This window comes from Montipora capricornis, chromosome 8, assembly GCF_036669925.1.
Source record: "Montipora capricornis isolate CH-2021 chromosome 8, ASM3666992v2, whole genome shotgun sequence".
NCBI classification, from domain to species: Eukaryota; Metazoa; Cnidaria; class Anthozoa; order Scleractinia; family Acroporidae; genus Montipora; species Montipora capricornis.
The window spans coordinates 21,243,384-21,255,883 of record NC_090890.1 but is presented as its reverse complement, the minus strand read 5'-3'; the positions used below and the strand labels follow the sequence as shown (position 1 = coordinate 21,255,883).

General features: G+C 38.6%; 1 protein-coding gene across 3 annotated transcripts in view; it reads right to left on the bottom strand.

Moving 5' to 3' along the window:
• Nucleotides 1-12,500, bottom strand: part of LOC138059501 (myotubularin-related protein 6-like) — a 50,267-nt gene that overhangs the window by 7,512 nt on the left and 30,255 nt on the right. For 2 of the 3 annotated variants that reach the window (XM_068905145.1, XM_068905147.1), the window contains 9 exons: nucleotides 11,992-12,183; nucleotides 11,163-11,306; nucleotides 10,970-11,089; nucleotides 10,677-10,756; nucleotides 6,080-6,215; nucleotides 2,278-2,400; nucleotides 1,874-1,975; nucleotides 509-519; nucleotides 1-89 (listed from right to left, as the gene is read on the bottom strand). The exon at nucleotides 1-89 is cut by the window's left edge and continues 44 nt beyond it. In XM_068905145.1, the coding sequence (XP_068761246.1) occupies nucleotides 1-89; nucleotides 509-519; nucleotides 1,874-1,975; nucleotides 2,278-2,400; nucleotides 6,080-6,215; nucleotides 10,677-10,756; nucleotides 10,970-11,089; nucleotides 11,163-11,306; nucleotides 11,992-12,183 (997 nt within the window). Of the gene's footprint in view, nucleotides 90-508; nucleotides 520-1,865; nucleotides 1,976-2,277; nucleotides 2,401-6,079; nucleotides 6,216-10,676; nucleotides 10,757-10,969; nucleotides 11,090-11,162; nucleotides 11,307-11,991; nucleotides 12,184-12,500 lie in introns of all 3 variants that reach the window. The other variant, XM_068905146.1, reaches the window with a different exon arrangement.

Below are 12,500 nucleotides of genomic sequence, written 5' to 3'. Positions count from 1 at the left end.
CACAAACTCTTTCAGGGTTTGTGTATCCAAACTGAGGAAGACAAATCCTTTGCTTCGTACAGTCACTGCAGAATACTTGACCACAAGCTCTATAAAAACCGAAAAAAAGTAATTCATATTGATCACACTTAACATGCTGCTTCGACGAGTTTTTGAAGTTCAAGAAGTGAATACAGTGAAAAATAACTCGTAACGCAAAAACTATTGCTACTTTAGTTTTAATTTGACTAGCAACAGAGTTTATACTAACGATCACTTTTTTGACAGAATGGAATGATAAAGGGAGGGGTTTAGTTTCTAAAGAAGCTGTGGTTCTCGCGTCGGGGGGAAGTGACCCACACAAATGGGTTTATCATTCGAGTTAATACGGTGAATTGCCAACTGTACAGAAATTGGAAAGCTGACGACTTTTCGAGCGTTAGCCCTTCGCCAGAGTGGCACTTGCACCCACTTCAGCACAATTTATGGAATTTCCGTCAAAAACTTTGGGAAATAAGCAACGACTTACCTGCAGTGATGCTGTTCATCGACAGTGTGCAGAAAAACAGAAATTAAAAGAAAAAAAAAAGCATGATAAATCAGCAATGCAAATTTTTCCCTGGATTCAAGACTTCAAGTTTAGCATATAAAACTCGCAACTAAAGGGAGGCGTTGGGTCAAGGCTGCATAAAATGTAACTAGTTATTACAGTCAAATGCTAAGGGATTTAAAGAAACCATGTTTAGTGCAAAAACCGCGTCACATTTTATACAACGTTGTGTCTAAATAAACGGCATTCGGTCAAAATTTGGAAATCAGTAAATGACCGGAAGTCCTACGAAATATAGAAATGTTACGAAACCGTACCATTTACCTAATTCAATGTAAGCTATCTCGATCTATTCAGGTATATCATACTCTAAAGTAGATAAATTGTTAGGTTTTGAGATATTTCACGATGTTTTCAGATAGTCGGTCATTAAGTGATTTCAATTCGAACTCTAAAGTGCCAGTTGCATGGTCTAGTAAGCCCAGGGAAAGTCAACGCGTATCAGAATTTGGCAGTCAAAGAGCTCCTTGGAAGCGTTTTCAAATTCCAAATCGAGATGGCTTACTTTGGATTGGGAAAATGGACTGACGACTACTTAGTGATTTCAAAACCTTGACCAGCTGCCGGTCAAATAGACACAGCGTTTTGTTGAAACACCCCGACTCCCCTCAATCTTGAATCTGCCCGCCTGGCGTCCCTAACATTCTCATATTGCAAACTCAACCTTGATCATCTCCAGGTGCCAAGATTTCCTTGTTGCCAACATAAGGGAGGAAGGGTCGAAATGTTTCATCCATTGTAACGAGGACTGCAGCAGTTGCAGGTGGAGCGGGACCGAGATCCCCGTTGCTCTCACAAAGCTATTAAATATTCAATATTAAACGATTTTTGGATGAGGCCAAAAATGCAATATTTTTTTTCAGTATTGATTTATGATATCAGAGCTCTTTCAAAGACAGTGTGCTATCAGAGGAACAATAACATGGCATGCCATGACGTCACTCTTACAAATGATTTTCTGTAACCAAACGTTCGATTTCATGCATTCAATAAGCTAACTAAATAGACCTTTTTGCAGATACGGCGGCCATTTTGATTTCTATTGTTTCGAAAGACATTATGGGATGCTCAGGGGGAAAATTAATATGTATTTGCCCCCTAGGCATCCCATAATAGCTATTCGAAACAATAGAAATCAAAATGGCCGCCATATCGGTAAAAAGGTCTATTATGTGGGGTTTCTGAGCCACTCAGAAAAAGAAGAAATAGCTTGACGACGGCGACGACGACGACGACGACGACGACTACTACTACTACTACTGATAATTATAATAACATAATAACCTTTCTCCTAAACTGAGTGAATCTCTGTTTGCAGTCTGCACATTCCCGCGCTCTGTCATCGGGGACCCAAATGACTGAATCCAGTGGCTTACTAACAAGAGGCTAAAACACAGATAAGCAACCCATCACTCATGAAAGCATAACTTACAGCTAACGCCATTTTATATCAATACTATCCACATTTCCAAAAGTACCCGCTTGATATAGGCCTTAGTTTTGAAAGTACAGGTACTAGTGTTATAAAGGTAAAAAAAGCCACAAGAACTTGAGTTGAGTGTTGAAATGTGCTCGAAAAGTCGGATTAGCTAAAAGAGAAAATTAAAACAGTGCTATAAATAAATAACTGGGCGTAGTATTAGATGTCAATAAGGCGTAAATAAATATATGAAAGCCCAGAGCCTCACCTCTGTCTCGCGGTCGTCAACTTGAAGAGCAGGATCTTGCTTTGACCAAGCAGTCTCGTCAAATCTTAAAAAATAATCCACCCACAACCGAAGCCTTCTTGGATTTGACACTGGAAACAACGTCTGCAAGCAAAAAAACACAACAGCTGAGAAGAAGAGCACTCGTCATTCTCAAGGTTTAATACGTTTGTCAAATAATTCTGTATCGCGGGCGATGCACAAAGAGAGAAAACAAATTATGAGCACGTCACTTGATAGCATCAGGTAGCTTCATTTGCGTGATCGATGTTAATGATACCTTACCTCCGGATTTTCCCGTGAAATTCTTTTGGCTTGGATGAAAATCACAACATTTTCCACGGAAAATTATTTGAAGGTAATTTCGTGACCTTTCTGGTGTTAGTTGGTCTTGATTTTAGTTAGCTACCCAAATTAGATTAGCAAATTTAAAAGTTCAAGTTCTTTTACCATCTCAGCAACTTTCAGTGTTCAAAGAATCTTCATCTAAAATGAAATTTACTTCTACCCGTCAGGAATTTACATTTTAAATTTCTGAAAAATTTCGGCATTAAACATCTCGATCTCGACATGCCAAAAATATTCAACAATTGTAGAACACACGCATGCTCACATCAGGCCGCAAAAGTCAATATGGTGTAGTTTATCTGGACGAGGTTGTCTGGTTTCTAGTTCTTAGTTCCTCGCAATCAAATTTCGCGGAAGTGTTGGTTCTTTTGTTGGCGCAATGTTGGAATCGTTTGAACGGCCTCCGCACAACTTTGTTTTTGCGTCCAACATTTGTCCAACATCCTTTCAACTTTTGTTGAACGAATGTGTAAACAGGCCTTTATGGGCATTTTGACTCCAAAGGCTGTTTTTCCGCTCAAATCCTACCGGGTTCCCCAACAGGTTTTCTAATCAAATAATCATGCGATTGTCAAAATTCTGCCGTAAATTCTCTAAAATTTCTCTTTTCATAAGGAAAATTAAGAAAGGAAAAGGCAAGAAGTAGGCCGCAAACAGAATAACTGTAAAATGGACATCAATTGTTAAAATTGAATAAAGACCTCATTAGTTGAGTGATTCATGCACGCGATCACTCACTCACTCAGACAACCTAACTCACTATCGTAAGTGCAGACGCTGGCCAGAAGACTGGAAACATCCCTACTGTCACGTAATTATTGATTTTTTTTGTCACCAGTTTGTAAATAGTTTTAGCCACTCGTCTTGTTCGTTAGTGTGAGTGTTAATTACCAATTGTACGATTCCCTAGTGTATTATGCATTATCCGTTTTAGTGTTATAGAATTTCTTAGTGTTGTAATGTAGTCATTGCTTGTAGTCGTAATTTGAATGAATTAGTCAACTATACATAGATGTAAAAAGTCGTGGGCGTTGGTTGATTGCTGAAGTGGTTTGTTGACGAACAGGAAAAGCAAAGGGTTGAAGAACGAAAGCCTGAGGGCAAAAGGGAGAGAGAAAACAACACTGCTAAGAGCCATTAGCGGGAGCTGCCGAAAGAATTCAAAGACAAAGCCCCTTTATCAGTGGTGGCGAGTGAGGAAAATCCTTCAAAGAATTAAAGAAGTTTGAGATAAGCAAGAAGAAGAGAAAACTCGAAGAAAGTGACGCGGGTGCAGTAAAGTTTGAAAGAAGAAGTTGATTGCCAGAAGAGAAGGAAGCACCGAGAAGAGAAAACTCGAAGAAAGTGACGCAGGTGCAGTAAAGTTTGTGGTGGGAAAGAACTTGTCGAGGGTTTTGCTGCTAGTTTGGCACAGGACTGAACTGTTTGACTGTAAATACTGGAGTTAAGTAATTAGTATAATTAGTATTATCGTGAAGTTTTGTAAAGGAATAGACAATTATTTAAGTAACGTTAGTTTAGGTACCCTAATTATAGTCCGTAATATTAAGCAACTGTTTAGGTTTTCTTTTTTTTTTTACATACATACATACACATACATACATACATACATACATACATACATACATACATACATACATACATACATACATACATACATACATACATACATACATACATACATACATACATACATACATACATACATACATACATACATACATACATACATACATACATACATACATACATACATACATACATACATACATACATACATACATACATACATACATACATACATACATACATACATACATACATACATACATACATACATACATACATACATACATACATACATACATACATACATACATACATACATACATACATACATACATACATACATACATACATACATACATACATACATACATACATACATACATACATACATACATACATACATACATACATACATACATACATACATACATACATACATACATACATACATACATACATACATACTTTATTGACTTTCCCCAAGGGGCTTTTCAAAGACAATATTAACACAAATATATTCCTATTTACAATTAAAAGATAAAATTTTAAAAATTGTTAAAATATATAAGTATTAAATTACAGTTCTTTAAGTAATTTGGTCCTCAGGTGATTTTTAAAAACAGTGACTGAATCACACAGTTTAAGATTATAATCTAAAGAGTTCCATAAATTAACTATTCTATAATAAAAGGTTCTTTGGCCGCTAGCGGTTTTAAAAAGTGGAATGTTCAACAATTGAGAGTTTCTGGTGCTACGACCGCTCACCTCGGCTCGCTTTAAAAATTTTGAAGACAGATATTCAGGGGCGTGGCCCGTCATACATTTAAAGGCCATTATAGCGCTTCGGTAATATAACTGGTTTGCCACAGGTAGCCAATTGAGCTCTTTACGAATAGGCTCACAATGCGGCAGGCGAAGTTTTGCACAGCCTGCAGTTTGTTAATATTACACTTCGACGTGTTTGCCCATACATTAGAACAATAAAATAATTTACTAAAAACTAAAGAGTTGATAATCGTCAGGAGTGTACGTTTGTCAAAAACATGCTTGACGCGGTTTATTTGGCCGAGGCAGGACATGCAAGAAGAAGCCGTTTTAATTATGTGTTCATCGTAAGTTAAATTAGAATCCAAAAATCACGCCCAGATCTTTAGCAGTGTCTGAAGGCATGATGTCCTTTCCCATAAAGGGAAGGGAATGAAATTGCAATTTTGCACGCATTTGCCTGCTGCCAAATATCATTAACTTGGTTTTGCTAGGATTAAGTAACAAGAGGTTATTGGAGCACCATTCTCCTATTTTAAACAGATCGTCTTTCAAATCAGTAATTGCATCCAGGTTGTCTTTTAGTTGAAAGGAAGTAATGAGTTTCGTATCATCTACATAACTCTGGGTGCTGCATTTCTGTGGTATCGAGGAAAGATCATTCGTATATATGCTAAATAGTACTGGCCCCAAAATACTCCCTTGAGGTACACCACTGGTCACAGGCAAAGGCTCAGACAGCGTTGAGTGGATTCGTACTACTTGTTTCCTGTTGCTTAGGTAACTGCGAAACCATTGGAGAGTATGACTGGAGGTTCCGACATCTTGCAATTTTAAAATTAATGTCTCGTGATTAACACTATCAAAGGCTTTGGTCATATCTAAGAGTACAACAGCAGTTAACTTCTTTTTATCAATAGCGTTAAGAGTTGTGTCGGTTGTTTCAATGACAGATGTTTCACCTGTTTTCCCTCTTCTAAATTAAAATCTTTAAAATTATTTCGTTATAAGTTTCATGCTTGTGCGTTGCGCAATGTGGGAAGGGGCGTGTGTGTGTTATTGTCTTTTTTCGTTTTGTGTGCGACCCCACCATCACACCTACCTCAGTATACTTCTTGTAAGTTGGATTTAGTAAGATGTCTTCAACAGCTTTTATATGAGCCCACAATGAAACTGTGAGTGTGGTAATTGAAAGCTTCCGTCTGTCATGGATGTTGTTGCATAAGAAATTTCCAAACCTGTGACAGAGACAAACTGTTAATTACTGAGGATGTGGTTAAAGATAATTAAGATCTAGGATCGTCCCTGACTTTATTGAAAAACGTCTAATGAGGGACCTCGAAAATATTATTTTAGAAATCATTCATTCTGATATTTCAGCGTAGCGTTGCTACGGCTAACGCGGGCCAACGCCACAAAACAATGAAATCAATAACAAGAAAATAAAAAGGCACGCATTGCGTACGTGTGGTAGTGCAGAAACACAGCGCTTTATCCCATACTGTTAACTGAGCAGCGTTTTGTCTAGGCTCGATTACCGGCCGCTGTTTCGGGATATGAGCCAGCGCCCACTTCCGAAATCACGGCTGGACGCGTGAGGTGAGCAACTGTTAATCTCCGCCAATCAGAAACTAGCCTGCACAAATCGGTCAGGCATAAGTTACGAGCTTTATAATGCTTTCAAGTTAGGAAACATGCAAGATTTCGACAACAGAAAGCGTCCGAGAAGCTGGAGAATGGGGATTGCATCATTTTCTACCACCTGAGTTCGGAAACTTCACTAAATTTTCCGGTGGCGCCAAGGTCAAAATACGGCTTTTAAATCTATTACTATTGCAATTTCTTCTCAGACTTAGTTAATGAATGAGCAAGTAAAATTCCTCAAGATCAATTGGAATTACTGCTGAGTTTCTTGGTGGCAAAACGAGGGGGCCGATGAGGTCGACTGAGAGCTGAAGCGGCCGAAGATTTCTTTGACGATTCGCCGGTTGAATTCAAACTCACATTGATCATTTAACCAAAAACTCAAGCTCGCGTCATCTGGAAACTTCCACAAACGTTTTACGCATTGTTATATAATTAGTGTTTTGTTAAAACCGATGTTTTGGGATGTCTAATGCTATTTCCCACAAATATTACCTTCGCATAAATTATATTTGAATTTACGTCACAGACACAATCTATCGCTCACGCGTCCAGCCGTCTCTTCTCGAGGAGGATACCCGAACTCGAGAGAGCGGTGGAAATCGAGCCAACGTTTTGTGCTTCCAGGAGATTCAGGTTCTGTGCGTAATATGTAGCTCTAATAGAACACGATATTGTTTTGGTACCGCATACCATCATAGTGCCATGGTAGATGTCTTAGGTAAATAGCCCCCTGAGAAGACATGTGGTTACTAGCAAAATACTAAACCCAGAAAGAATGAAGAAAATAAAAGGGAATCGAGAAACATTGGCTTCGAAGCTGACATGTTGATCATTTTCAAGTTCCTTACAACTTCTATTTCACCACAAGTTTTAGCGTGCACTCTGAGCGTCTGACAACTTTCTAATACAGAAGTTCACTGAAGTTAATCCCTCTCCGGCGGGGGTTAGTATCTGGATGGGAGACCTAAAAAATAATACCACTTTCTGCCAGAAACATAGGACCGAAAATTCTATTTTAACGCTCAAAAATGCGAACTAACCAAGGCACAAATTTAGTTAGCCTGATTTATGCAAACCAAATATTGATGCAAAATTAAATAAATATTGATACAGTTTTTAGGAAGAGCAGAAGGACGTTTTCAGGACGGTCGATCGAGAATAAAATATTTTGCCATCAGCAACAAAATATGCGACATGAAAACAACATTAATTTTGAACCGCGAAGATAAAAAGTTACCATCAGCAAACAACATTTTGGGTGATTTTTGCTACGTTCAATTTTCCTATTGTACTTTTGGCTGCACAAGTAAATCGCAAAATCGAAAGTGACATCGAATTCAACGGGCGCCTTGACCAAGTTACCTTGCGTGTTTAATACTCGAAAAACAAAGCATACATCTGTGTCAAAATGACGGCAAGACACCGAGTTTTTGTTTCTGTTAGTTTGCTTTTTTTTTCTGTTAAGTGTAAAGTTTGACGAGAAATGTGCGCATTCAACACAAAGATCACAATCGCCCAACTCTTGAGGTTAACTATTGTTTCGCCAAAGTCAAACATTTACTCTCCTAGACGAGGTTATTTATAACCAGGTAATTCCATCGTTTTGGAAATAGCGGCTACTTTATTATTCGTCAGCGTCTCAAATTCTTGCCGATTTTGGGGCTAATTTTGTTGAAACTCAAGCACGCAGACCTGTTGGTGGTTGACCTGTGGTGGTCAACTAGAAAGCCTTCGCTACTTTGACCACCACACACATTTTATAACCTGTACTCCTGTACTGTAATTATTTTATCTTGTAACCATGTGTTGTGACTATACTTTTCTTTCTATGTTAATGTTATGTAAAGAATGTGAAATAAATGAACCATGTTTATTTTCGCCATTTATGCACGCGCTGCGGGCCTATTGGCACCACGGACACTCTTACAACCCGGTGACATAGTGTATAGTGCGCTACCACAGGAACAAAAACTAATAAATAACCTGGAGAATAATCGCGCCGCGCGGATGGTTAAAAAAGCGGAGCCGGAGCCGTGGCGGGGGCGGGGGCGGGGGCGGGGGCGGGGGTCTTTCTTTTCCTATATTTTTTTTGTTTCTACTTTTGTTGTTATTCTCCTGATCTGTTATTTTCGAAAGATCGGGATGTCCTTCATTTATGGTGGAAGTAAGTTAAAAAAAAACAGTAAGGAACTTACTTAAGCTCTTATGGGACATAAGACATCTGTTTTTTCTACATCGGACACTGTTTTTGACTTCTTAAAATCGAAGTTGGTTTTTGCGAACATCGGAGTTTGTCTTCGTGGAAATCGGAGTTTGTTTTTCGAAACTTTGAGAACTTCAGGCGGAAATTGAAATTCCGAGGTCGAGTTCTTTTACCCATGTCAAAATCTTTATTCCGGACGTCAAGGGATCGGGTTTAAAATAGAATAGCAAGTTCCTGTGCGAGTCCGACTTTTAACACAAACGTTTGGTGTACGAAAACGTTGTAACCTGAATAAAATAAAGGGCTTAATTAGCTTGCATGAATAACCGTCAAGTTTACGTAAAGGATAGTCGATAGCTGCTCACTGGCATGAAACCCTGGACGCAGTGTGGAGGAGGCAGTGATGTCTGGGGATGTGCTGTCCAGTGGTTAGGGCGCTTGCCTTGAGATCCGGGGAACCCGCGTTCAAGACCCGTTCTTGCCACTCGTTGAATTTGTCCCTAGTTCAAGTTCTTAGCTGCACTTGTAAATAGTACCAAGTGCGAGATACGCCATAAATGATCATAAACTGACAGTCAGATGGAGTGTCCGGAATCCTTTGATCCCAATCCAGTTTTGTGATAAAAAACACAACAACATTGACAACAACATGAACTCGGAATTCAGATTTTACGAAAACAAGCAAACTCCAATTTCAGCGGGAAATTTTCTTAACTCCGATTTTCAAAGACAAACTCCCATGTACGCAAAAACTATGATTTTAAGAACACAAAAAAGAAGTCCGATTTGCAAAAATAAAATTAAATGTCCCGCCCATAAGAGCTTCCGCAGGTTGCTTCATTTTTTTACTTATTTCCACCATTTTTAAAATTTATTTTATTTTATTTTTTATTTTCATTTAACATAACAGAAGTTTACATTGCACTATCATAAATAAAGGACAGATTCCGATCATTCGAAAATAACAGGACAAGAGAATAACAACAAAAATTGAAACAAACAAAAAAAAAAAAAAAATTGGAAAGACATCCTGACCGCGGCTCCACGTTTTGCATGGCTGCTAACCGGACGGTTAAATTCAGGCTTTTCGTTTGAGGCCGGAGGCCCGACGTTTTGTTGTTTACCAATTCCCGTCCGTTGATTTGACGCCATAAATTTGTAGATTTGTGGGCTTCCTTTTTTTTCTTTTTCTTATTATTTTCTTTTTGCACTTGGGTCTCATCAGGAAGCCAAGGGCTAAAGAAACACAAGATAATTATGCGCAATAAATCCTTCAAAATAACAAGAAATCACGGAATAATCGATCTTCTGGCATTTCATTCACGCGACAAGTTCAGCTTGATGCTTTTTTCCCTCCAAACTCAAGAATGTAAACAGCATTTCTGAGAGTTTCATTTATAGTTGAGGGTTCGCTCCTAAGGCACTTGGCAATCGGTCTTACAACAGAAAATAACCATGCCCGTTACTTCATTATCAAATCCGGTAATTTGAAAAGCTATGAAAATCCCCGACGGTATGCATTTTAGCACATTTTTTCGCCTTTCTCTAAAAAACAACAAAGTGAATTAAAAGGTTTAAGGTTTTTATGACGATGTGATTATCAAGGGAAAAAAAAGAGAGTACTGATAAATTGCCGAGAAAGTCTTGGAGCGACCTCTGAATATTAATTGCTTTGGCTTCCACTGTCGACACAAATTGGGAATTTCGATCACTTAATGCAACACAGCATTCGAATTGTCTAGCTTATCTTTATCCTTGGAATATAAGAAACAAATGTAAAGAGAGAAACTATGACAAAAGGAGTAGCAGAGACTGAAGCAAAAAAAAAAAAAAACACTTAAAAACTTGCCATTGGGAATTGACATGTTCTGCTATCCTTACTAAAAAATCCACGTTAAATTCAAATGCACTTGGAAACTGTTGTAGGATCTGCAAGGGAAATAAACGTAAAACAGCGTTGCAAAGAAAAATGACAAACAAAAAACACAATGAAGAAACTGAAGCCAAGCACATAAAGTACACTAATAAATTGGTTAAAAAGACAACACCTTAGTTAAATTAAGGCAAAAAATGGCTGAAATTATGTTTAAGGTTTAGATAAAGCAAAATGAGACGTAAGATTCTGCCAGTATGTATACAAACCTGCCATACACAGTCCAGGAACTGTAAAAATACAGGTGATCGCTGACTTGGGCATGACGGATGTCCGAGCCGGTCACGGAACCGATGACCAAATGATATCCATTCTTTCTCAACTAAGACCTTTAAATCGTAAGAGAAGTGATAGATTTAATGACCCTCCAACAATAGTCAAACCAAGAGAAGTGTAGTCTACCTGGAAGCCAGTGATTGTCCTATAAAATGGATCCAACAACAATTGAGCGAGTGACGTCAGTTGTGACGTACGATCCCACCCATCACTGCAGTGCACCAGGGCAGCGGCACCTTTATCAACAAACCGTGCAATGGTTACGGCTCCCTAAGACACGACAGATAAAAACATACGATGAATCACCCACAAAGTCAAATTTATCGAAGTGGAAAGCTATGAACAGTTTTAACTTTTCCAGTACCTTCCAGTAAAATGCCTCTAGTTGTTCATAATTTACCGACAAGGACAGGCGGTCCCCGCTCTGTTCAAATGAGAATTCTTGAATGGAAATTGCAAAATTCTTTCAAATTACTGAGAGCGACCCGGGAAGGCATAGAGAGCATGAGAGAGCGTATAGAAAGCACATTTTCTTTTTGGACATTCCGCTTGAAAATCTTTGCTTGGGCAAAGCAAAATTTAGTTATCATTTAAATTCCAATCGAAATTTTCGGGATGTTTTGGTAAATGGTAAACAACCCCTGTCTCTCCAAAGACTGCTGACAACGTCTTTGTGAATTTAAGCCTGCAATACTGCTTTGAGGTACTTGATGGTCTCTTTTTATTACGCCGGGATATGATTTCATTTTCCCTTTCAAAGAATGGCCATAAATTTAGAACAAATCTATCTTCCTTTAGCAATTTGATGTTTTGGGCCCGAGTTTAAGACATTAACGTTTGTGAAGGACGGTTTGGCCGGCAAACAGCAGAACACCCATGACATAGTACCTTCAAATGCAAGCTGCTATGAAGTACATTTGGTTTCGGCTTAATGAGTTTTTGTCAGAGACAGTACCTTAAGTATGGATGTGATATAAGCCAGCCATTGCGAAGATTCAAGGTGTGAGAGCCACTTTTTCTGCGCTGAAGACTCACAAACTCCTTGCAGTCGGTACAGACTATCACGGACAGCGTGAATATTGGGAATATCTAAAAATAACAACTGACAGCCTTGGTAGCGGTTTACTGTGTCTTCTGTTCCTTTGCCCTGGAATATGACAAAAATACAATGAAAATTAATTACGCAGAGGGAAGGCCGCTGTTGAATGAAACAGTGAATTCTATATTGCATAAGGCAGTTATAGATAGATAGATAGATAGATAGATAGATAGATAGATGCTTGTTTATTTTACCCAATTGCAGCATTGACTGAATTGCTGGGTAGGCCAGCAATAAGATACGATTACACAATATGTTGATATTTGACAGTAACAAAATCGTTTAGACTATTAGTCCGGCCAAGGACGGGTCTCGGATAGCGGGAACGAAGAGAATATTCATATTCATGGTACATGGGCGAGGGG